A 24,888-nucleotide genomic window follows, 5' to 3' on the forward strand; every position below is an offset into this window, starting at 1 on the left:
AAATGAAAGGCGGTGGCTTAAAAGCAGTCCTTTAAGCTGTGTCTTACACAGCTGCATTTCCAGCTGGGGCCAAATAAAATGAATGAATCAGACAAGCATTAATATCATTCAATTTAGTTATTATTTATTATTATAATAGATAACCAGTTACATGATTGTACATCCTGTTGTTGCGCTTAATGTATCAGTACCACTAAACCCAGAAGCCATCAGGTTGATTGCATCTGCTGAATCCATGAAGGAACCAGTCATAGTGCTTAAAGGATCACCATTGAATTGACTCAAATTATTCAAAAGATTTGAGGAATAGTCAAATCCAAACTGGGATGGGTCAAAGTTGAATGAAGAATCCGTATTAAAAGACTGCTGAGTTGGATCAAAGTTGAAAGAGGGGTCAGTATTGAATGACTGTTGGGTTGCGTCCATAAAGTTACTAGGATCCATATTAAAGTCTGTCCCAAACGAGCTACTACTGCTATTGTCATTCGAAGAAAAGCTAAAAGCGGAGGATGTGTCACTGGTAGGGGTAATGCTTTCCAACTGCTGCTGTATGATTTGCTGTATTCGCTGTTGCTGCTGTTGCTGAATATTTTGTATGTATTGTAAAACCTGTTGTTGCTGCTTCATGTTGTCTTGAGATTGTCCAAAGGGTTGGAACTGTTGCTGCTGACTGGGAGGATTGATGAAAGATGGCATGCTGAACGATGTCTGCTGTGGACGGTTAAAAGAATGCGGCTGAGGCTGTTGTGGGTTATTATACGCTTGTGGACGTGAATTAGAATACGCCTGTGGACGTGCATTGTATGCCTGTGGCTGTGTGTTGTTGTATAACTGTGGGTTGGTATATGGCTGTGGCCGTGGATTTATATATAGATTCTGTGCCGATGGATTGGTATATGCATGAGTTGGATGCTGAAAGCTATTTGGACGACGCGGCAAGGGAGGACTCGTGCTCTGGGGACGAGGATTGAATGCAGGCATAGTAGAAGCTCGTTTCTGCTGCGATGAATACGATGGATGTAGATGATCCTGTTGTTTTTGTTTCATTAAGAGCTCCTTTAACCGCTGTTCTTGTTCTTTGATATGCTTTGCTTCGATCTTCTTTACATACTCTGTTAAAAGTTCACTTTGTTCCGGCATCGAATAACTGATAAATCTGTTGGTAATGAGCAGTATATCATTATCAGGCACTTTAACGCCTGCGCCCTGATGATAAGCTGTTAAGAGTGTTTTTCTGAAGCTATTGTCTTCTGCAATTTTGAAATATAGGTTTGTTGACAGCAAGTTGAAAACAAGAGCGTATTTTGCATTGGGAGTATGAAGGTATCTTTTGATGGTTCTCATCATCTCAAGGTCAATGCTGTGAACGCTTTCAACATTCAAAGTGACCACGAAACAGATGATGTAGGGTGAAGCCAGGAGATTCAGCTGGTTGATGATGTCGCCTACGTTTTGCTTTGTGATGTTTTCATCTGCTGCATCATATAAGCGATGTGGATCCATTATGTGATATATGCCCTTATCAGTAATCAGTTCGACGATCTTGGCTGGCCTGCGGTAGGGACCAAAGGTGAAAGTCTTTACTGTTCTTGAGCTGAACGCCTGTGTAAGCGTGGATATGCCAATCCTTGAAACGCCCACCAAAATAATATTGATTTTAGGCTTTTGAATATTCATAACTAAGACAACAATGAAAAAGAGGAAAGAAAAAGAAAAAAATACTGATTGAGGCGCAGGGGAGAAGGTGGATCTATATGAGAATACTTGTGTAATCAAAGCGTGGATCCTTGAAATCACAACAAGCCTCTTTATGAAATCTTTTGCTGATTTGACATAAAAGATAGATCTTTTCTAAAGTAGATTATTGAATATATCAAGCTTGTATAAAACAGAGAGATGTTGACTTTTATAAAGTGTAAAAGATCATTGTACAACTGGCGGAACTGAGATGAAACTCAAAGTACATGTATCACCTAGTTGTCTGCTTTTAGTCATTTTAATATGTACTTCTTTCCGGGTACTTTATCAGTAGCAGCATGATCTTGCCTATTATAGCACTTGTACAATCATTTCAAAAAGCAAAGTCGCTGGTTTTGTTTAAACAGGATATTTTATTGATGGCCCAATTGGGCGCTAAAATATGAAACAAATAAACGTCGTTCAATTCGTTCAATCCGTTTGGAAGTAAATAATAGCGAAAAAATCCCTTATGGGTACAAGGGTAAAAATGTAAAAGGAAAGTAATAAGTTGAATTATCGATGAAAAACTAAAGGGATTGATTTAGCCATACAAGAAAATTTTGACCATAGGAATGCCTATTAGAGATTAATTTGTTATGATATAGCTGATCTAATTCATATAGTACGGAGTATATAGTCGGCCATCGTTGAGACCAAGTGAGGGCTAGGTTTGGGAGACCGAAGGACGTAAAGGAAGCATATTCGAAAGGAATGACAATGGACCTCGTATGGTTTCAGGCATGAACAGATGCCGGTGTATATCAAGGCAACTAATGGTGTGAATTTTAGAGAGCAGTTGCGTTGGGCGTTTGGGACATGGTCGAGGTTTACCACCAGGAAGTCAGCCTAGTCTCCAACGTATACAGCAACTACGCTCTGATTTAGACATGAGCAGCCAGAGTATAGGATCCAGAGAGATCGATCGACGGCGGTTAGAAAGCAATTTGAAGTTTTGACATTGTTGGCGGATCTCTAGATTCTGTTACAGAAAGCGTCGTTTAGCAGCCTTGAGTGAGCGAGTATGGGGTTCCTCAGTAATAGACAGTGCAGTTTTCCAAAGCGATGTACGAGAGAGAGCGTACCAGTGGCTTCCTCTGGTATTGCGGATATAAGGTAACAGACAAGCAAGTAGTACATCTTCTGGCAAATATAAGGAACGAAAGAGGAACTGTGCCTGTAGTATACCGACTCGTTCCGATGTAAGGGGCAACTAGGTCATATAGAGCATAGTATTGGTGGACACTTTGCCTCGAGCTTCGTAGGTTTTCTTGGCGCACTTATTCTGGTCTTCCTTTAGAGCGTGAATTTGAGTGACCGTGAAGCCATTGATAGCTAGGTCGTACTCAAGCTAAGGTCGAACGACGTGAACGCAAAACCTGGTGAACATGGAAAGTGTGGGTAGATGTCATAGAATGGTGTTTAAGGTGTAAGGCCAAAGGTGAACAAGAGAGTGCCAGATGATTGCCACGACGAAGATCAAAATCAGGATATTCCAACTTTATACGCTTTCTAAAGTCATTGTCAGCATTTTCAAACAGGCCACTTTCAGCATTGAGACCGTTCTTTTTCTTGATGTGTCTGTTCAAGGTATCAATATTGCTGAATTTGTCAACTGGACAAGTCATCATCGGGCACGCAAAGCTGTCTAAGGAATCACAACGCATACCCACAACATCTTTGGAAACAAGTAAAAAGAGAAAGAGTAGGGCATTAGCGACGAACTTGGCAAACACTTGGTGCACTCAAAAATGCACTCAAAAAATAAGCCAATACTACGGGTACTGTCTCTATCCACTACATATGATGTCACCCAACAAAACTATTCAATGTGTAGCGTCAAGCTAAACGTGAGTTTATGAAGTTACCATCTTGAATTGTCTCTTTTCAAGAAGAGATAAAAAATATATGTTGTCATTTCTTTACTTTAGTTTTATGTTGTCAGTCCATCAACAAAGATGCAAGAACACGTGTAATTATGATAAATTCATGTTTTATATCAGAGAGAGTGAACTGGACATCCTTAGGTTAGGCTACTGAGACTGAATGTCGTGCTTTCCAAATTTAGATGTCGTATTGAAACCGCTGTAATGCTATCAGAGTAATAACAAATACAAAAAGAATATGGATCGCTATCCCATTTGACAGTAATATTAACAAGTGGGTTGTTTTGGAGCTGAAATTAACTTAATGTTAGAAATAGTCCTCTTTAGTCTCTTTGTAAAAGTTTAAATTCTTTATTCGGTTCTTCCATGAAATCAGAACATGTAGTTATATTTGGTAATATATATTCTTGAATGGTCACGATGTAGATTGCTTCTATTTGACATGACTTCTTTGTCCTAGGTACCCTGCTTGAAATAGAAAAGCATATAAAAACCCATTTTAATTGAGTCCTTTTTTTTTTTTTTTTTTTTTTTTTTTTTTTTTTGCTTCTTTATAGCAGTTATCAAATGTCCCTCTGTGTTCAAATGTTCATAAATAAAAACTAGCTTGTCCCATGGCCCTTACTCTGACTCGCTTTTCTCGCTTTCTTTGCTCTCTGACGTGTATCTGGAACGTTCTCCTAATTGTCTCCTCTGACGCTCTGGGTTCTCTCTGTCCTCCGTTCCTTTTTTTTTTATTTATTTAAATTATTCTAGGTAGTTATCACTTCCCTCCCCAGAATACACTGTAACTATTGCAGGAGTGCCCTTCTTTGATCAAGCCATACTTCTTTTCAAATTAATGTGAAAGGTTGATTCATCAAGAAAGGCATAGTTTATTGAGAAATCCAGGTCAGTCTGCTGCCACTTTTTAACCCAATTATACCTTCGCTGAATTTTTTCTTCATTGTTTCGTTCAACAGGCTGGAATTGTGCTTGTTTGATGGATAAGTTACATTGAGTTATCTGAAGTTGTAAACAATGCTACGAGAAACATTAAGATCTATAAAGTTCTACTTCAAAGTTTCCATCACTTCAGTTGCAACAGCAGAAGGATTCTCATCAATGTAATTTAAAAGGAAACTTTTATGTTCTTCCCCAAGAATGACATCGACCTGTTTCTCTTCTTTTCGAAAATGCTCTTAGGATCTTCGTAATAACGTTTGACCCATCTCTGAGCTGCACGAATATGAATACCCGGTTGTCTTGCAGCAGCTGAAGCACTTAAGTATTTACTGAAAAACAAATGAAAAAATCCAGTTCTTTCATCATTCGAGTAAACTGTATAGCATTACTTGCCACATAACTCCATGTCGACATACTCATTGCTCCTTTCATCTGCAACTGGATACACTACAGGAATTAGCTGTCTATCTGGAGGTTTATTCACTAGTAATTGAATACGAGAACTTATTGTTTCGATAGTAAGCAACTCCTCGTCAATAACAAGATCTATAGGCTCATTTCCGTGTTCAACACGTCCCTGTCCATCTTCGTAAAAAAAATTGCATATTTTTTGCACGACATCAAATTTAAAACCAGCAACTTTGCTTTTTGAAATGACTGTATGAAAGACAGAATCAAGGGGTCATAAATGATCGCAGTAAGAGAATAACAAAGTCAGCATATGTTCATAACAAAAAGTAAACTTTAGATAACAAAAAAGGGATCGACGGTATGAGTAACATTATTTATCCATATGCGTCTTTCATTCTCTTTATTATCTCTGAATAGACATTGTTTACGTCATAGTAATAGATTCATAAATAATTTCAAACAATATATATTAAAAATGAAATGAATATTTGAACAGAGCCATATTCTATACACGTTTAAAGGTAAATGACTGACTTTGTAATTTGTAATCGGGTCAAAAACGATATCTTATTAAAGATCATACTTCTTTTGTTATCCTTTAAAGTAGATGTAGCGTTCTTTTTGTACAATGAAAGTTGTACATGTGAAAGAGATAAAAAGAACAACCATCGTCATGTGACATTAATTACTTCTTATTGCAGCTGAGTGATGGTGGCTACAAAAAGGCTCACTAGACAGCGTGTGAGTTGCAACCTTTTTGATAATCATACCTGAGCATTGTTCCTAAACTAAAAAAGAAAAATAAGGGGAGGGGGTATTAAGTATATATCTAAGGGTTTCATGACCTAGTTTTTGCTCCCCTTCTTATGAAACGACTCTTCGTTACTTCTATTAAACAGTACATCCAAGGTAAGAATAGGCTTCCTCTTACATGATGAGTAAAGTCAATTAGCAGTAATGGATGACCAAAACGTGGCTCTGAGTAACGACTCCTTTTTGAAAGCAATGGCTAATTTTAAGTTTGATATTTTTTGGGGGGAATGAAGGGATCTCTCATACGGGGACAACAAAATGTGTGTCCAAGAATATCCAACTACCCCACTATTTGCTGTCTTCTAAATCGTATATATAATCGCAAATCGACCTTTCCTTAGCGATAAGAGCTCAACTACTTACAAAGGAATCAAGGTTGATTAATGACAGTGATCTTTTTCTCAATCGTGCGGATCAGACAGAAAATGTCATATTGAAGATGAGTCATATCGTCTGCGGTTACGGGTAAAGTTTGTTTTAATGTAGGATTGAGAAAAACACAAAAATTTTATATGTACGAAATAAAGAATGCAGGATTTTTAAACAGTAATGAACATACACATACAATAATGAAGGGTATAACTAATAGCATCGACTATGGACATTCATCGGTAGATTTGAAGAAATTGAAGAAATGGATCGTGGTTGATAATTTAATAATTTCAAATGCTGAAGAGGTTTCGTTTTAGTATTTGACGCTCGTGACATAATCAATCCTCGGATGCCTATAGCCATGTTAGTTGTTATATAAAACGAAAAAGGGCTTTACTTACTGTAAATAAATAAAAAGATGAGTTTCATATATTTAAATGTATTTATTTCGTTTACCTTAGATATGTAAATGCTGCTGTGCCAAAGACTGCGCCAACGTATAATCCGACTGCATTCAACTTGAGTGTATTGTACATCATTTTAAAAATAATAAGAGAGAAAGAAAAGAGAGAGAGATTAAAAGGTTTTTATTTAAATACACAGAATATTTTAAACTCCCTTTTGTAATGTGTGTGTATGAATTCATCTCCCAAAATAGCTTCGAAACAAGTTATTTCCCTTTTTACACTTGATGATAATAAATAATATAAATATGCATCTTAATGCATTGATTATTATTTAAAATAGGCGCAGATATAAGCAAGATGAAGATCAAGTCAAAAGAACAATGAGGACAAGTTCGTGTGAAAAGTACTACCAATAAAAGGCAAGCCCCAACCCACAGATACCGAACTTTTGAGCCCTAATTTGGTAAACCTTTCGAACTCAATTGGCCGTCAAGGTCAAAACATTGTTCTTTCTGTACAATCTCAAACTTTGCGATGGGCTCTGGGATGGCTTTTTATCACAAAGATGAAAGAAGGGGTGCCTTTGATGATAAAGAAAACGAAGCAAACCAGCACAATGAAACTCCTTCACCTCCGCCTAAAAATAATAGCAGACCTTAGGAAGATGGTCAAAGATGATATTGCTTTGAGTCGCAGTTAGCCGAGGAACCTGATATTAATATGACTGAAGTGAGCTTCAAAAAAAGAAAGAGAAGCTGAATACAACATATATGCAGACAAGGATTGATGCACGTATTTCTTCTAAAACAGAAAAGTATGAAACAAGAGAAAGAAGACCCAGATAGCTTTGTGTTTCACAAGAAGACAAACGTTGTTATCGTATTTACCCTATCAATACTTAATCTTATGAGATTACTCTAAATCTACATTCTAAGAATGAATAATACAAAGAAACTGGCCACAATGCATGTTATTAACATATAGCATATTATATCCAATTCTTATTGGTCAAGCAATACTCCTGTTTGCATATAAAATGACGATGTTGTAAATAATGAATTCTTTCTTTTTCTTTTTTCTTATTCTTTACAAAGAAACTTATCAGTATACATCTGCGTCTCTTTATTACTCTTATGGAGCCCCACAGCTAGGTATTTGACAAGAATATCGATATTACTGAAAACAGCAGTGCTGTCAAGGTATGGTCATCCATCTTTGAGAGGCTATTCAGGAGGACAACTCTTAGAATGAAGTGGTACGTAATAATGCATCTATTTTACACTGAATCTATCCGTTATAATAAACTGTTTAGTACCAGACTAGGATTGGATCTGGTAATCTCCTCGTTAGCCTTGTAAGAGAAAGATTTCAAAACTAATTGAGAGTAGTTATCACTAACGCGTCTTTTTGATAAGCCGCTGAAGCAGACAGAGTCCGTGTGGGCATAGAGAGCAGCTCTGTGGGAACGATCATTAAAGGAAAAGCCACAGCCCTATACGAACAGTATTACAGTTTAAGCTGTGAAGACAAGTCCGTTGTTGCGTAAGTTGAGTGAGGGGGGTTTTGTAAATAGAATATTTCAGTTGTCTGACAGTAGCAAAAATTAGCCTGGGACTCAACTCTATCCTTGACCTGTCCTATCATGCTTCTCCCCAAAAGAGGGTTTTTACAATAACAAAGCTAAATACAGCAACTCTGTAGTATGTTCCAAAAACGCTTCGATGAAGGAATTACTTTGAAAGACAAGCTAGAAGAGAAGATTTCGAAGATGAAAGAGGTTTATACTACTAATATCAAAATAAATCTATTGTTACTTTTAATAACAGTCTATTTTAGATCGCGAAAGAGATTTCGAAAGGTCGCTTCCTTTGCCTAAAGTACGAAGCAAAGGCCAAAAGCCCGATGGAATCGGACATCTTCAGCATGTATGTCCAGTAGTAAGTCTCATTATACTTGAACACCAGAGTATCAATCCTTACTCTCCTTGAATTCCAAAGTTGTATTTTTGACAAGGATGTAGATAAAACAGAAAAGGACGTCGTCGTAAAAATTTGGTCGCCAATCTTGAAGAGGTTGTTTAGAAGAACCAACCTGAGGACAAAGTGGTACGTAATAATGCGTCTATTTGACATTGGATCAATCTGTTTAACAAATTATTTAGGGGAGAGAGTGTCGGTGACTCTCACGATGCAATAAGCAGTGCCGGCTTCAAAGTGGACTTAAGAGTTGCGAAGGGCACTATGTCCAGAAGAAGAAGAGAAGCCGATAAGGCTAACGTTGAGATTGCTAGGCTCAACCCTAGCATGATCAAGATCACCAATGACAGGACAAAACTCCATATTGAATTCAAGACAGTTCTGGACAAGTTGATCAAAGAAGTCCCACAAAAAGTCCGAAGCTATCGCTATCTCTGGCCTACAGATCACAGGTACATCAATATTTACGAAATAAAACAACTTCTCTAATTTCCGGTTATTTTGTAGGGAACAGAGCCATCCCGTGCTCCCTTAAATTAGGCGCGGCAGTCCTCCCCAACCATGTTGCACGTACCAAGGACTTTAGAGAAGTGATCATGTTGCAATATAAATTCAAAGTAAGTATAAATGAGTTATATTATATAATCAAGTGTTTAATGAATGCAAAAGAATGCAACGACGGAAGTTGCAAGCTGCGACCTAATAAACGATGATGACAGCAGTGACAGTGACAACAACAGCAACAATAATAAGCCTGCTCTTGGACACGAGGAACGTGGATTCCTCCCGACACCGACAAGATAACAAGATTGCCAAATATGCCAGATATCTTGTATTTTTCAGACTTGACTAATATATAAAGTCATTATTTTTTTTTATCCCTTCCTAAATATGAATTTAAAATAAATGACTGTATTATCAAACAAACATTTCGTGTTATCAAGAAAAGAGAGGGAGAGACTGACTACTGAATGAATTGTGCAATTTCTGTAGATTTAGCATATGAACAAAGGTAATATCACGTACATTAGGATAGCAATAGTAATAAATACACTATGTCTTTTATAATTATTACAATTCATCAACATTTCAGATAGTTAGTTGAAGCATGTGGTTCCGCTGAGCCATCTCTGCAATCAAAGATTTCAGGAGTTTCTGCCGGCATTAATTGGACTAGTGGCGATGAAAAAGTCCATATTTGGTAAACACAGCTTTTACCGCAGTTTTATTATTTTTCTCTCTTTTTCTCTGTCTCTCTTTATAAAATAAATCAATGGTTTGCAAAAAGTGTGAAAAGAAGTTAATTGCAGTGGCTGCACCAGACACATGGAAAGAAGGATCAAATAACGCCGTTGGTAATTACACGTCTTTCTTTCTCTCTTTCTCTCTTTCATTTGGAAATATTGACTTTTTTAAATGTAGCTGGATCTTCTGGAAGAAAAATCAATCAAAACAAGTTGTTATCAAAATCTGCAAAAGCAAAGTAAGCAAGGATAAAACAAAAAGATAAAGATGATAACATTTATATTAGTCGTTTTAATCCTTTAGAGGGCAAGTGTAAATTATGTAAAAACAGAGTTCATCAGACCAAAGCAAATTATTGTCAAGGTAAATCAAATATCATCATACTTAAACATCCTTAACATTATATTCCTAGATTGTGCATATAAAAAGGGTATTTGTGCCATTTGTGGAAAGCAAGTATTGGATACCACTAATTACAAACAGTCTTCAAAGTAAAAAAAAAGATATACACAGCATCACCCATTATTACTCTCTATCGCACCTTCATTATTGTTCAATTTGCTCAATTTAGATTTAATTAAGCTTTTCTTGTTCTTCAGTCATGGTCAATCTACCATTCAATCTACTTTAAAAAACACATTTTTTATACAATAAAATAACAATTATGCGTCATCAAAAGTTCCACAGAAAGAAAGATCTCTTGTCTGTTTATCACTTAGTCTAGATTTTTGTTGTTAGTTCATAGTAAAGTTGATCTCATGTAACTTCACGAGTCATTTACAAAATAAGCAATCAATCAATTCAATAGTGTAACACAACTCATTTGGTCGGTTGAACTAGAACTTATTACCCTTTCCCTCTCCTCTCTTTTTCATTTTCCCCTTTCTTTTCCCCTCCTTTTTTTTATTATAGTCCTTTCTTTCTAGTTTTTCTATGTTTAACATATAAATAATAAAACTGAAAGAATAAACTAACAAATGTGGATCATTTCTCGAGTCGTAAGATAACCAGACAAAGTATACGCACACACATTTATATCATGTTATTCATATATAAATATTCTTTTTCTTCATAGTTTGGTGAGTCACGGTGGACCCGAGCTATATTTTGTGTGATCGTTTTACAAGCACTATTTGCTATTGCATTCGAAGCTGTCATTTTCGTCTTTCATTCGAATGAAATTAATGTAATCAACAGTTTACGATTGGCAGTTGATTCCAATGATGACCTCAAGACAGCCTTTGCTAATGCTAGGTCCTTATTGGTCTATTTCATTTTATTCATGATTGCCCAGCTATTTACTGTGATACTTGTGATTGATGCTGTAGGTTAAAAAATTGACAAACATAAGAAAAGAAACTAACGATGATACACAATAGATTTACCAAAGAAATACCATTCAACTTATTGCGCTGGTCGCTTTTGAATTAGGCATGACAGCATACTCTATCATCCAGTTTCATCAGTCTTCCACTCTATTCACGCAAGATGGTTCAAACGTGTCAACTGGCTTACATTACCTGGGTCAAGCTTATCATGATTCCAAGTGGGCAGAAATCACTCAGATATGTTTGATGATTGTTTGTACCTGTATATTCGTCTTTTTAGCTTATAAGCTCTATCTTGAGTTTGGTTGGCACATTTATAAAAAGATTGGAGCTGATTTAGCCATGCGAGGTATATATATATATATATAGATATAAATATATATATAAAAGGAAACTTATCCCATTGATTCTATATTGTATAGATCGTTACAAGATGTATCAAATCTTCATGATGCTACTCAAGTTCGATTTCTTCTTTTTCCTTGGATTTTCAATACAGTATTTAGCGTTATTGATCGTCGCATGGTGGCCAACCGCGGCAAGTAGTGGAGATCAAACAGGAATTGTCAAAGAATTGATAGAACACATTGTCCTGAGTTGTTGCATTTCAATCACAATGCTCGTATCTGCTTATTGGGGATTAAGAAGAGAAAGAAAACCTCATATGTACATCTTTTTAATTCTTTGTATGGCGAGCATGGCGTACTATATTTATACTCTTGTTCAAATTGCTCAAAATCCCGTTCGATTCTTGGGTTCAAAAGCTTTTCTCACCTTCTTCTGTAAGTTCTTGTATATTTCTTAATAATCTACTAATCACATCAAAATAGTGTGTGTAGATATGGTACTTATTTTAGCATCTGTACCCATTGGTATTATCTGTCTTCGAAACTTTAACCTTGGATTGATGAATCATAGTAAACAGATGGAAGCATGTTTATTATCCAGATAAACTGACTCTTTTTTTTTTTCTAGTTTCGCACGCTACTGCTTCTGCTACTTCAGCACATTCAATGGCTCCTCTTGGTTTGGAAAAATCAAGTTCTACCAGGCGATGGTCTATTGAATAAGTATTCCTTTATTATCACACCCCTTATTATTATTATTATTATTACTTACTATTAGCATCTTTTCTCTCTTTTTCTCACTTTGTAAAGTTTATCGTAGAATAAAAAATCAACACTTTAATGTATTCTGTATGACGTAAATGTTATTGTTATGCAGGATTGCCTTATTTCAGGGCACACTTTTTTTTCTTTTTCTTTTCTTTCTTTATTTCTCATGTCTAAAAGTCAACTTGATTATAGTCACGATCCTTCGCATGAGTCATATGATTTGATCGTACGCAACGATGCTCCTTTTAATGCTGAACCAACACCACCAGATTTAGTAAAACATTATATTACACCTGAGAAATACTTCTTTTGCCGAAACCATGGACCGATACCTGTCCTTGATGAAAACGAACATACGGTAGAGATTAAGGGTATAGGTTGTAAAGAAGTCAAAAGATTGAGTCTGAAGGAAATCAAGGATTATGAAAAAGTGTCGGTTATGATGGTGATGGAGGTAATTAAAAGGAATACGTTGAATAGCATTGGTATATTCATCTTTATATATATATATATTTAGTGTGCAGTATGTGTATAGTATCAATAGAAAAGCATATACATCTAATACTTCAATAGGGAAATAGAAGAGATGGTCTACACAGAGTAAAGCATACAAAGGGCGTAAGTTCAAAAATCATACTATGTTTCATCTTACTCACTCTTCTAAAAGGTCATCTGGGGGCCCTGTGCTCTTGGAAATGCAGTTTATAGTGGCTGTAGACTAAAGGACGTACTAGAATCTTTAGGCGTTACGTCCAAACTGGATAATTTTTCTAAACTGCATGTCGCATTTGAATCTGTGGAACAGGTAACCAACCATTTTTCTGCTAATAGCTTAAATTCTAAATAAAGCAATATTATATAAAAAAGTGCGAAGAAGATAGGTGCTACGGATCCTCTATTCCACTTTCAAAAGCACTGTAAGTCTTTTATTATTTTTAATACAACGTTAACTCTTTGTAGGGACGAGTTTGGTGATGTACTATTGGCATATGAGGCAAGTAACCATGACACTTTAAGAATTTGCAACATTGATTTCTTCTAATTCAGATGAACTATAAACCTCTAACGCGTGATCACGGTTATCCTATTCGAGTAGTCGTACCAGGTAACGAAACTTGTGTTTTTCTGTATTGTTGCTAATTGGGGATATAAAGGATACATCGGTGCACGTTCAGTCAAGTTTTTGAAGTCAATCACCGTCCAAGACCAAGAGTCATCTTCCTTTTTCCAACAACGAGACTATAAAATACTTCCCGAGAGTGTAAGTGAAAAAATGCAGCATCTCCTTTCTTCTGACCGATGTTGGATCTGTAGATAAACACCGAGGAGCAAGCAAACGCATATTGGACCAGATTACCCGCTATTGGAGAATACAACGTTCAGTCTTATGTCTGTATACCTGCTGATGGAGTGCACAATGGATCCCAACCCAGTGAGCAAGTACAAGGTTATGCGCTCTCAGGGGGTGGTAGATTTATTCAGCGTGTTGGTAAGACGGAAATAATTGTTCAATAACATTTGACTTATTTTTGAGTAGATGTCTCTGGAGATGACGGAAAGACGTGGGTAACAGCTCAATTGTACCAGCCTGCAGCAGGAGGAAATAGTGTATATGTTTGGGGTTGGTGTCTCTGGACAGCTACTGTAGAAACAAAGAGAAATGTGAGGATTGTTAGTCGAGCAGGTAAATAGAAAATTGTTAAAAAATAAAATAATTTTTATTCTCTATATAGTGGATTCTGCTGGAAATATTCAACAAGAGTATCCTATTTGGAATTATCGTGGAGTGATGAATAACTCATGGAGAACAGTAGAATCAAACAGATTAGAACAATCAAACATTTAATGAAATTGTGTCCTGTTTATTATTCAAATAAAATAAAATTACATGCATTAGTATCGAAAAAAAAAAAAGAAAGAAAGAGAGTTTAAGATGTAGTTGTATGAATAATGATACAAAATAAAAAAAAAATCTATGAGTGTATATGATATAATTAAAGAATATTTTTAACGTCTTGGCTTTCTGCGAAGGTAAACAAACATTAAAAAGACAATGCAGTTGAAAGCAAAGTAAGCAATGAGGATACCAAAGTTACGCCACTTGTGAGCTTCATCCCAACCAAATCGAGAATAATAGAATTCTTTACCACTGTTAAAGGTACAGTAACCACACATATCAGGTTGCATAGCATCAGGATTAGCAATATAACCAGGAGCGCCATAACTAAAGTAATTCTTGGTGTATTCGCCACAGGTCATGTTGGGTGGAGGATGAAACTTGACAAGATCAGAATCGGTACATCGAACGGCGGTATCAGACAGCTCATTCACAGCTAAACCTTCAATATAGTAATGGAAAGGATCTATAAAACATATTAGTTATCTCTTCTTCTTCTTCTGTAGAAAACTTACCAAGCCAGTACATCCATGCGCTCCAGAATCGAGGCATTGCTGCAGGAGATTGCATAAGACCAGCAAACAAAATAAGCAAGGACATGACCAAAGGATTGATGACAGCAGCCATCACAGGTGATTCAGAGAAAGCAGCAATGACAAAACCAAGAGAGACAGCCCAACAGACAAGAATACAAAAGGTGATGTAAAAGTAACCAGATGCCTCTGAAGACGTATTCATACCGGCTGTCCAGTAGAACCCAAACATGAAACAGGCAGCAAAGATAAAGATGTATGGCATTTCAACCAGAAGAGCAGAGATACCCCAAGGGAACCAACTGTAGTAACGTGAAGCGTATTCTCTTCTAAAGTATTGTCGTTCGGTAATGAATTTGGGTTGAGCAAGGATAATCAATGTCATGGCCATGATGAAAGTACTGAAGAGGGCAAAGAGCTTGTTAAGCAAGTCAGAAGAAGAGTTTCCAAGCTTCCAAAAGGTAAAACCAGTGATAAGTGAAGTAAACATGACGTTTAAGAAACGACCAATGTTATAATCAGGAGAACGCCAGTAGGCTAAAGCCATACGCTTGTGAACCAGTTTGAATTGAGTCCAGGTGTTTGTAGCATAAGTACGAGCGATACGCGTGGGGTTCTTGTCAGCCACGTTGTGAATCTGTTCGAGTTCTTCTTGAAGACGTTTGGCTTCAGCTGACTTTTCCCAGATAGCAGCCCAGTCAGCCTTGGCTTTACCTGCAGTACCTGCACCAACACACTCAAGTATATACTCAGCAGGGTTAGCATCAGGTGCGCATTGAGGACCGCCGTTTCGTTCAAAGTACGAGATCATCGTTTGAGAGTCCCTACCGATTTCACCATAGTAGGCTGTCTTACCACCACGGACAAGCAAAAGAAGGTGATCAAAATGTTCAAAGAGGATAGCAGAGGGTTGATGAATGGTACACAAGACAGGCCACCCAGAATCAGCAAGCTTACGAATGAAACGAATGATGTTGTATGAACTTTGAGCGTCAAGACCAGAGGTAGGTTCGTCCAAGAACAAAAGTTTAGGCTTGCCTACAAGTTCCATACCGATCGTCAAACGCTTACGTTCTTCAACAGAGATACCAAAGCCAGTTTCAACAAGACCAATTTGAGCGTCACCAATGTCTTCCATTTCCAAGAGCTCCAGGATCTTTTCGACATAGGCATCCTTTTCTTCCTTGGGCACTTCAGCAGGTTGACGAAGATAGGCTGAGAATCTTAGTGCTTCACGAACAGTGACAGCAGGTTGATGAACATCGGTTTGTTCACAGTAACCTGTGATACGCTCAAAGTCATTCAACAAGGCTTCGTTGTTCAAATAGACACGACCTTCGACCTTACCAATCGTCTTTCGGCGAGCCAAGACGTCCAGAAGGGTGGTCTTACCAGCACCAGAGGAACCCATGAGGGCAGTAAGATGGCCAGGTTTGACGATACCAGAGACATTGTTCAAAAGTTGGAGTTGACCTCCCTTGATTGGAACGGTATAGTTGACGTCTTGCCATGAAAAAGTTGTACCAGTAGATACATTTTCCATTTCAGAGTTGATGTTGGCTTGTCTTTTGCGTCTAGCTTCTTCTTCCTCGGGCGTACGGGGCTTGGGAGCCTTACCAGGCAAGTAAAGCTTGGTCAATGTACCGGCTTTGCTGAGTCCACCCAATTCCATGGTAGCGGCAGTCACGACAGTAAAGAAAAGGAAGAAGGCAACGAGGACAACAAAATCAGGAGCCCACATTTGTTCAGGATTGTAGCTAAGGTACTCGTTCAAGTAGTCGTCACCAAGGACAAAGCTGGCACCGGGCTTGCCACCTGCCATAACACAGGTCTTGTAGTTCCAGTCGTCATAGCCTGGGCCAGAAGGAATCGAATTACCAAGACCATCACAGCTGTAATGCTGGCCCTTCAATTCGTTGATAAGTAGCGCCTTGTAACCATATGTCAAGGGATTGATCCAATAGATCCATGAGAGCCAAGGATGCATCTTGTTGTAAGGGATAGTATAACCTGTGTAGGATGTTACGGCAATCAAAACGGTACCTGAAAGCTGAGTAGCAAGGAAGAAACTGGATGTGGAAGCACCAAAGAAACGGAAGAAACCGTTCATACACATGTTGATGAAGAACAAGATGATAAAGAAACTAAAGAAGGCTCCAGCCGTCAATTTCAAGCCCATCATGAAGTAAGCACAAATTTCAAACAAGAGTACTTGGACCACAGCATAAGGCACGTCCATGACAACTTGAGCAATATAGAATGCAGAAGGGCGGTAGAGAGCATACTGTTTGTGCTTTTCAAGGATAGGTCGACCCATCAAGAAGGCAACAAGTTCGGATTGAGAGATGAAGGCATTAAACAAGAGAGCAAAGAAAAGAGCACCGCCACGAGAAAAGGCACCGGCGCCGTCTTCGGCCATCTTGAAGAAGCAAGAGGCAGTGATTAATGATTGAATGAGAATAGTACCGTAACGAGAGATGAGAGCACCGATGTCGGTCAAGTTGAGATAGAATTGACGAATGGTCAGTGCTTTGACTTGTTGATAGAAACTAGCTGTGTAGGGTGCCTTTTTGTTGGCACGCTTTTGATGCTCGGCATCGACAGCTTTCATAAAAGTATCACCAGGCTTCTCGTGATGAAGATGAGCTTGGTATTGCTCAAACTCAGCCATCATTTGTTTGTGAATATCTGATTCGAGATATCTTGCTTCAAATTCGTGGGCAAATCTGGGAGCAATTGAATCGAAACCAGGCTTGATTTCACGTTCGTTGGGGTTACAAAGACCGGTTAAGAAGTCAGGAATTGACTTACGCTTGGGGCAATGGAAACCGAGAGCTTCAAAGTAGGGTTGAGCGAGATCGGTAGGGCCAAAATAGATGCATCTGCCTTCGTCTAATACCATGACTTTGTCGAAAAGGGTAAAGATGTTGTTCGAAGCTTGATATAAAGTAGCAATCGTTGTCTTTTTCAAAACGTCAGTCATAATGCGAAGTGCTCGAGTATAATCGAGAGCTGAGGCAGCGTCGAGACCACGTGTGGAACAGTCCCAACAGTTGATGGAACTGGATGTTGTCATTTGCTCAGCAATAGACATACGCTTGCGTTCACCACCAGAGAGACCACGGACATAGGCGTTACCAACCATGGTATTCATTTGCTTGGTAAGACCCAGCATGTTACCGAGCATATAAAGAATCTTGTTGACAAATTCTTTCTTTGTCTCGTTAGGAAGTCGATTACCAGGTGTCTTGAGACGAAGAGCAAATTGAAGTGTTTGTTTAGCAGTTAAGGTAGGATAGTGTTGATCTTCTTCTTCATTGTAACAAACTTGACCACGATATCTCTTTGCAAAGGTATCTGCGTCAATACCACCATAACTAACATCACCTTCAACATCAGTGTAGGAACCACGCATGTTAGCAATTACTTTTAGGAAAGTAGTACAGCCTGCGCCAGGACGACCGAGAACCAGTAGCATTTCACCTTCTTTACAATGGCCTGTTAGATCATGAAGGATATTTTTCTTATTTCTGCTGACACCAACACCAAAGAGCTTCCAGAATTGAAGGAAAGAGAAAACAGTGGGGATGGTGTGTGCATCAGGTGCATAGCCCTAAAATAATTGCGTTAGATTCGGCATTCCTTCTTTTTGTTCTTTTTTTATATATAAAAGGGTTACCTTGACCGTCAAATTTTTCCACGAAACACCGAGATTTTTGGGCAGGTGGCCTGCAGAATCATGTTCATCACGCAGACCGTTTAAGAATTCATCGAGGTTAAATTCATCTGCATTAGCTTTGCCTTCTTCTACTGCATTTGGGTGAACAGAAGACATACGACTGATACGAGACAATTCTCGCTTGAGATCTTCATATTCTTGCTGAGCAGCTGGAGATAAAAAAAAAAAAATTTAATATATCGAATACAAAAAACAATTAAAAAAAAGGTACCTTCGACGTTGACAGCGTTTGCATTAGGTTCACCATATGTGCCGTTCGAAACATTCATATGATAGACCGTACTGGCTGATTCATTACTAGCTTGATCTAGTTCGTGTTGATGTCCTCCATAAGATGGAAGATTATTACTGGAAGTCATGAATGTACTTGTTGATCTTTAGTACTGTATTACGATTATTATTGTATTAAAGTGAATGAAAGGGTAATAAAATGAGATGTGCAAAAAAAGAAAAAAGATAGATCAAGACAAGTAGATTCGAAGAAAATATAGGGACTATTTATATGCTCATGTTTGACAGAATATGCCGTAGTTTATCCGTGAAGCTGCGGATCTGTAGATTACTACTCACCGCCAAAGTGAGCCGGTTTGATGTCATTATTTTATTGGAAGGTTTCAAATGGCGACCGGCGAAGCATCGCGCAATATCCTACAATTTGCCCCCTTACGATAGTACTATACCTCATAAAAAGGGTGTTATTATCCGCAGCAGCACCGGGAAAAAAAATTTATATTGTTCCATATGACAACAAATGGCCCGAATAAACCGATTGAACATTGCAAGCATATTCGTTTCTAATTGAAAGCTATACCACTATCTATTTCGGTTTAGCATATTCCGACTATTTTGATTGGGCAACTGATTTTCAATTTAAAATGCTCGTGCATTCAAAGGTACTGATAAAGTGTCATTATTGTAAAAGTTGTATCGAGTTGCCATGACAATAAAGAAAGAAAAAAACAGAAACACGACTTTTTATTATTAGAGAAGCAGATTCAATTATAGATCAAACAAAGAAAAGAGTTGCATGGCACCTGTGCACATGTATGATAAAAGGATATGACAAGTGATCGATAAAGGGTGGAAAAATAATGAAAAAGGCAAGAAAAGAAAGAAGCACCTAACTTGTATTTTTCATGCACGTTTTACTCGGATCAAATGCGGGCATCCGCTCGATACTATTTGTCAAGGAGACATACTAAAGTAAGCTTAAATAGCCGGCCCATGAATAATCCGGAGCGAAACCAAGATAACCTAGAGATAACATACACTGTTTTCAGAAATGAAGGAAGTATTGATTTGTCTTTGTTTGTACAAATTGTATTATGAAATAACAAGCAGTGCAACATGGACAGGTTGCATTATGGTTGAGAGCGAGCGATCACATCCCCCTTGTGCGCGGGCAAAATTTTAGCGAATGATATCATATCTTTTATTGGCTCATTTTTCGACCAATGAGCGCTGTAGTATACTTTTTTCCCTCCTCTACCCTCTTCCCCTCCCTCATTTCTCTTTTTTCTTAATCATGTCAAATCTCATAAAGCCAACTTCAACAGATAGTGAAGAAAGTGATAGTAACGAGTTTATGTCGGAAGGTGGTAAAAAAAGGAAAAGACCATTACGAGATGAAGATGAGAAGAACGTGCAAACAGAAAATAACGGTAAAAATAGTTTAGTAATAAAAAAAGAGGTGGTATTTAATGTCGTATATAGAAACAAATGATATGAAAAAGCATAAAAAGCGGATCAATAAGAGAAAAAAAGGTTCTGATTGTATTTTACTTGTGGGATGGTATGATGATTTAACCTCCTCTTTTTTTAAATATAACAGCGCCTTTAAATCTAGATAGACAATGCGGTGTGCTTATTCCACCTACAAATGAACCTTGTACGAGAGCAATTACATGTAAAATTCATTCAGTCGGTGCCAAAAGAGCAGTGGCAGGTCGAAGTCAATCATTCAACGATCTCATTGCTGTATATCAGAAAAAGGGAATAGGCAGGCCACAAGGTATGATCACGATTTCGACTAACCTAAGGAACTAATCGTGTTACCTAGTTACACCTGGAAACGATAGGGAAGATCTTAAAATTGTCTTGGAAGAGTCACGAGAACAAGAAAATAGTCAACAAGAAACAGATATTGATTACGACGAAGAGACAGAGAGTGTATATATTGCAGTAAAAGAACATAAACCACAACCTTTGGGAGAACGACAAGTATTCTATGTTCAACGAAAGCGAAAATACTTTAAGATAAGAGATATTCTATTAGAGGCCATTACACCAAAATCGTCTCAATGTCAAATACCTCACATTGATATTTAATCCACGTGGTTAAGCCAAAGAATATACATATATAAACAAAGATAAAGTTTACAAGATGTATCTCCCCCTTCTTTTTTTTTTTCCCAAGTATTCTTTTTTTTCCCTTTTATTTTTATGCAGGATGAGATATCCAATCAATTTGCGTATAGATAAAAGAAATTTATATTTTTCCCATAGATATTATCTATATTTTCAAATGGAATCCATGGTAACTGGCTTACATAAATCAAGCGTTTCTTTTTTCTTGTGTCACTATCCAGTTTTTATGTTTTATACTTTATTTAGCAATCAGTGCAACGAAATCGACACACTAATCTTATTCCCAGATTTGGGTTACCCGAAACATGATAGATGCTGCATATAAAAAGGCTTTTTTTTATTTTTATTTGCTTTTTCTTGTCTTTCTAATTTTACGTGAATCTTTCTTTAAAATACTTAAGATATGAATAGCAATGATAAATTAACATTACCGCCCATTTCAACGATGGATCGACCACCATCTGCTAGTTCTAGTTCATCGTTTTTATCAACATCATTACCTACTCCAAGATTAGAGCATTGGTCATCACCACCATTTATAAATAGACAACCTAATGAACCAGATAAATTGAATAAAGATATTAATGAAGTAGTATACCAATGTAATATAATCTGTGATAATATGATTCAAGGAAAAGGACAGTTTATACATTTACAATCACAGCAAGATATGGCATCAACAAGATTATGGTTAGACGATATGGTGAATAGAGCTAATGAAGTGCTGAATGCGTTATTAAGATTAAGAAAATATCAAATGGCTGCAGAGCAAACGCGTGCTTCAAATAGTGAAGCATCGTTCAATCAACAAGAATCCACATCATCATCAAGACAGCGTAAAAGAGTGGTAAATCGTCCTTCTTTTTTTTTCGATCAGTGATATCTGAGTTACTTATGATTTTGTAGCAGAAAAGACCTGCGTTTCAAGGAAGATGCCATTCATGTAATATATCTGAAACACCAGAATGGCGACGAGGTCCTGATGGTGCACGTACTCTCTGTAATGCTTGCGGATTGCGTAAATATTATTTATAGTATTTATGCCTTAATCCTAATTCTCCTTGTAGATTATGCAAAGCTAACTAAAAAGCAACAACAACAACAACAACAAACACAACTATTACAAATAATGAAAGCACAGCAACAGGAACAAGAACAAGAACAAGAACAAGAACAAGAACAACAAGAACAAGAACAGCGGTCTCCGCAGCAACATCAATATCAGTATCCATATCAACAACAACAAGAGGAGCAAATGGTACTGAGTCATTCTATTTCATCTGCAGATGAACTATCTAGAAAAATGACTCCACCAAGAGATGACGATGACATTAGTCTAGATAGATTGTCAACAGGTTAAAAAATGTCATTTAAGGTAGTTTATTCCCGATTCGTTATTTGTAATATTTTGATGTGATATTCCCACAAAGGCAACATCCCCTCATTATCTATGATCTATCTATCCAATAATATTCCATATCTTATTAATCCTCTTCTTGATAAATGCCCCTTGATTGATTGGCTATGAATACATATTCGTTATGAAATTCCCTTTTGAAGGTATTTTAGACTTTTTAATCCTGTACACCGAATTGTCGGACCATTGTTCCCCTCCCTTTCTTTTTTTTGTTCAATATGCCAAGACAGATAAACTATTGTTTTAAATAATGTAACATAGCAACTCTCTTTCTAGATTCAGCTTTGGCTTTCTTTGCAATCTCTTTGCCAGGGTCTTTCTTTTGTTCTTCCATCTTTCTCTGTCGTTCTATGGCCTTTTTTTCAATCTCTTGATGTGTATGGGTCACGACTTTACGTCCGCTGTTTTCGTGTCCGATACAGAGCCTGTCTTGTTTAAACACAGTCGCTATAGGATGTCGTCGACCTTGCCCTTCTTTCCCTAACCCTTCCTTGTATTTCCATCCTTGCGATGTTAACATACGAAAGCCAACATTACTTCCTCCTAGTGTCAATGTATCTACAGGCTCACATTCTGTTTTTCTACTGACCATATGAGCTGTACCTTGAATATGTCGTTTGTAATCAGCTTCAGTAATAGTCATCTCGCAACTTTCACACCAAATAGTCTTTTCAGCTGAAGGAGGAGACGGCGTAGCAGGTGACTTGGTTGAGTTGATAATGTTTTTGTAAAGTGAAGCAACTTCATCTCCATTCGAAGTCTTTTGTTTCTTGACTGGCTGCTCAATCTCTTCGTGTGCTGCTACAAATTCAACAGGTCGTACATATTTAGACACCCATCTGACTTCTGATGCATCCATCATGGAAGTAATAAAAAAAAAAAAGTAACTGTGTGACTGTAGTGTCTACAGTTTATTTGTCTTTTCCAATTATAGTAAAGTTATGTAATTATTGGCTGCTTCCAAACTTGTTGAGAGGTGCTTGATTATGTTGAGATATAATGAAGATCATTTTTATTTATTGAGAATATTAACGAATAACTAGATTCGTATTTCTAGTCAACTCTGGTATTTGCAGTGTATACTTTACAAAGTTTTCTATACTTTGACATTTTATATTGCGTAGTCTGGCTCAGATAAGTCAATATCAAAAAGAAGTAAGAGTATAAAACGTATCATATCCGGCAAGACGAGCCTGCCTTAATGATTGATCATGTTTCAACAAGAGCACGCCATATGTATACCAAAGTTGAAATTTACTACTCAAATAACCAACGATTCTGATATGATATTAAAAATAGTAAAGCAGAATTCATGCTCAAATATAAAAAAAAAAAAAATGAGTACGACAATAGTTTATCTCCCTTAAGTGCGTCAAAATTAATGCATTACCAACACCAGTTTCTTCATTGATCATATTTTGAGAGCTGAGCGTGGTGATGTTAGATTAAATACAACATTGTGAGTTCATTATAGGAAAGAAGGTGTAGCTGGATCTCTTTTTTTTTTTCTTTTTCAGGAGCGTGGATAATAGTATAAGCGGCTCATTTCCGCATTAAATGGCCTACTTTAAGTTCAGAGAAAAGAAAGGAGCATGCCACCATAAAATATGGGAAGCGGCTTCGAAAACACCTTTTATTTTCAGACACAGACATATAGTGAAAGCAATCTGGTAGAACAGAAAAAGAGGGAGAACAAAAGGGAATAGGAGAGAAAAAAGAACAAACAATTGGACATGATGTGTACTCACTTTGCAACCTGCTGTTACTCTTTACTAAGGGCCCACAAGCTAAGATATAGAGATATTGACAAGAACGTGAAAAAATCCGACATTTCGCGTCCATCCGTAGGAGGTCAAAATTAAAAAGCAGTAAAGCTCTCGCAAAATCTGCTCACTTATTGACAGTGGCAAGAAGGTCTACACAGGGGAATCCAGAGGCGCAACAGACGTGTATTCTATCTCTCTCTTTCCTTCACATGGTCTTATTCTGAAGAAAAAGAAAGATCAAGTATGCATGAACTGCAGAGGAAGAAAGCATAGAGTTCTTTTTGAGTACTGTGGTCTGGACTGATTCCAAGAAAAAGCGCGATGAAAAGGCTAATTTGATACTTGTCAGCATTTCAATAGACTAGAAAAGGAAATAACTGCAGACTAGACAAAATAGACAAGTTGACAACACGGTTGAGGGACATTGCACATAATTTCTATAAAATGATAAAAGACATCTTAGCTAGTCGTTAAAGATATATCTCTCTACGGCTTTCTAACAAAGAGCCTTTATGAAAGGGTATTTTCACTTTTTTTCAAGGTATATCGGTATAATACCATAACAGGACTTTTAAAAGAAAAGATAGCTGTTCCTGCCTTTAGTAGTAATGTCTCACAAGTGGAGAACTTGTTCGGAGCATCAATTGAACAAGATATATCCCCTCTTTTTCTTTGTTTTGGTTTCTGTTCCTTCAATATCTTTACTTGAAGTTGTTTATCTCGATCTCCTTGTTTTATTTCATGTTTTACATTCAATTGACATGTATGACACTTGTATTAGCAATTATAGTTTATCGCTCTGTAATAGAATAATAGGAAAACAATGGAAACTTTCTTCTGTTCGGTGCCCTAGTTTTTGTACTACCCAAAGAAGCTTATTCTCTTTCGTTAAGAATAAGCAAGCAATCTCCTATTTTGTTTCAAAGGTTTTTAA

General features: G+C 37.3%; 10 protein-coding genes across 10 annotated transcripts; 6 read left to right on the forward strand and 4 right to left on the reverse strand.

The window, feature by feature from the left end:
• Positions 1–92: 92 nt before the first annotated feature.
• On the reverse strand, positions 93–1,721 carry RHIMIDRAFT_256084 (uncharacterized protein). The gene has a single exon (XM_023611212.1). It carries the CDS (start codon positions 1,675–1,677, stop codon positions 148–150), a length of 1,530 nt encoding a protein of 509 aa, XP_023465453.1. The 5' UTR covers positions 1,678–1,721; the 3' UTR covers positions 93–147.
• Positions 1,722–2,557: 836 nt separating this feature from the next.
• Positions 2,558–2,875, reverse strand: RHIMIDRAFT_256085 (uncharacterized protein; the record flags this gene model as incomplete). The annotated part of the gene is made up of 1 exon (XM_023611213.1): positions 2,558–2,875. A coding segment is annotated over one exon (153 nt), but the record flags the coding sequence as incomplete, so codon positions are not given.
• Positions 2,876–8,273: 5,398 nt separating this feature from the next.
• Positions 8,274–9,351, forward strand: RHIMIDRAFT_244215 (uncharacterized protein; the record flags this gene model as incomplete). Its single annotated transcript, XM_023610039.1, has 6 exons — positions 8,274–8,348; positions 8,408–8,508; positions 8,569–8,676; positions 8,733–8,999; positions 9,062–9,164; positions 9,217–9,351. The coding sequence occupies 6 exons, from the start codon at positions 8,274–8,276 to the stop codon at positions 9,349–9,351; spliced, it is 789 nt and encodes a 262-aa protein (XP_023465455.1).
• Positions 9,352–9,787: 436 nt separating this feature from the next.
• RHIMIDRAFT_18309 (uncharacterized protein) lies at positions 9,788–10,477 on the forward strand. Its single transcript, XM_023605817.1, has 4 exons — positions 9,788–9,902; positions 9,970–10,030; positions 10,079–10,155; positions 10,205–10,477. Exons 1-4 carry the CDS (start codon positions 9,821–9,823, stop codon positions 10,285–10,287), a joined length of 303 nt encoding a protein of 100 aa, XP_023465456.1. The 5' UTR covers positions 9,788–9,820; the 3' UTR covers positions 10,288–10,477.
• A 189-nt stretch (positions 10,478–10,666) lies between these two features.
• RHIMIDRAFT_256128 (uncharacterized protein) lies at positions 10,667–12,393 on the forward strand. Its single transcript, XM_023611214.1, has 5 exons — positions 10,667–11,116; positions 11,172–11,469; positions 11,543–11,902; positions 11,951–12,037; positions 12,096–12,393. Exons 1-5 carry the CDS (start codon positions 11,075–11,077, stop codon positions 12,188–12,190), a joined length of 882 nt encoding a protein of 293 aa, XP_023465457.1. The 5' UTR covers positions 10,667–11,074; the 3' UTR covers positions 12,191–12,393.
• An 8-nt stretch (positions 12,394–12,401) lies between these two features.
• RHIMIDRAFT_238417 (molybdopterin binding oxidoreductase) lies at positions 12,402–14,081 on the forward strand (the record flags this gene model as incomplete). Its single annotated transcript, XM_023608957.1, has 11 exons — positions 12,402–12,689; positions 12,753–12,758; positions 12,809–12,853; positions 12,903–13,040; positions 13,103–13,152; positions 13,196–13,211; positions 13,283–13,340; positions 13,390–13,496; positions 13,550–13,724; positions 13,773–13,919; positions 13,969–14,081. 11 exons carry the CDS (start codon positions 12,402–12,404, stop codon positions 14,079–14,081), a joined length of 1,143 nt encoding a protein of 380 aa, XP_023465458.1.
• A 161-nt stretch (positions 14,082–14,242) lies between these two features.
• RHIMIDRAFT_285198 (ABC transporter G family protein) lies at positions 14,243–18,763 on the reverse strand (the record flags this gene model as incomplete). Its single annotated transcript, XM_023613250.1, has 6 exons — positions 14,243–14,598; positions 14,648–16,708; positions 16,736–18,218; positions 18,345–18,475; positions 18,503–18,553; positions 18,616–18,763. 6 exons carry the CDS (start codon positions 18,761–18,763, stop codon positions 14,243–14,245), a joined length of 4,230 nt encoding a protein of 1,409 aa, XP_023465459.1.
• A 1,166-nt stretch (positions 18,764–19,929) lies between these two features.
• RHIMIDRAFT_244219 (SCA7-domain-containing protein) lies at positions 19,930–20,732 on the forward strand (the record flags this gene model as incomplete). Its single annotated transcript, XM_023610040.1, has 4 exons — positions 19,930–20,065; positions 20,118–20,168; positions 20,236–20,415; positions 20,464–20,732. 4 exons carry the CDS (start codon positions 19,930–19,932, stop codon positions 20,730–20,732), a joined length of 636 nt encoding a protein of 211 aa, XP_023465460.1.
• Positions 20,733–21,174: 442 nt separating this feature from the next.
• RHIMIDRAFT_238420 (uncharacterized protein) lies at positions 21,175–22,131 on the forward strand (the record flags this gene model as incomplete). Its single annotated transcript, XM_023608958.1, has 3 exons — positions 21,175–21,618; positions 21,678–21,789; positions 21,839–22,131. 3 exons carry the CDS (start codon positions 21,175–21,177, stop codon positions 22,129–22,131), a joined length of 849 nt encoding a protein of 282 aa, XP_023465461.1.
• On the reverse strand, positions 21,929–23,047 carry RHIMIDRAFT_292642 (uncharacterized protein). The gene is made up of 2 exons (XM_023613913.1): positions 22,778–23,047; positions 21,929–22,724 (listed from the first exon to the last, which is right to left on the reverse strand). The coding sequence occupies exon 2, from the start codon at positions 22,706–22,708 to the stop codon at positions 22,424–22,426; it is 285 nt and encodes a 94-aa protein (XP_023465462.1). The 5' UTR covers positions 22,709–22,724; positions 22,778–23,047; the 3' UTR covers positions 21,929–22,423.
• Between the last annotated feature and the right edge of the window lie 1,841 nt (positions 23,048–24,888).

This window comes from Rhizopus microsporus (assembly GCF_002708625.1).
Source record: "Rhizopus microsporus ATCC 52813 unplaced genomic scaffold scaffold_10, whole genome shotgun sequence".
Lineage (NCBI taxonomy): Eukaryota > Fungi > Mucoromycota > Mucoromycetes > Mucorales > Rhizopodaceae > Rhizopus > Rhizopus microsporus.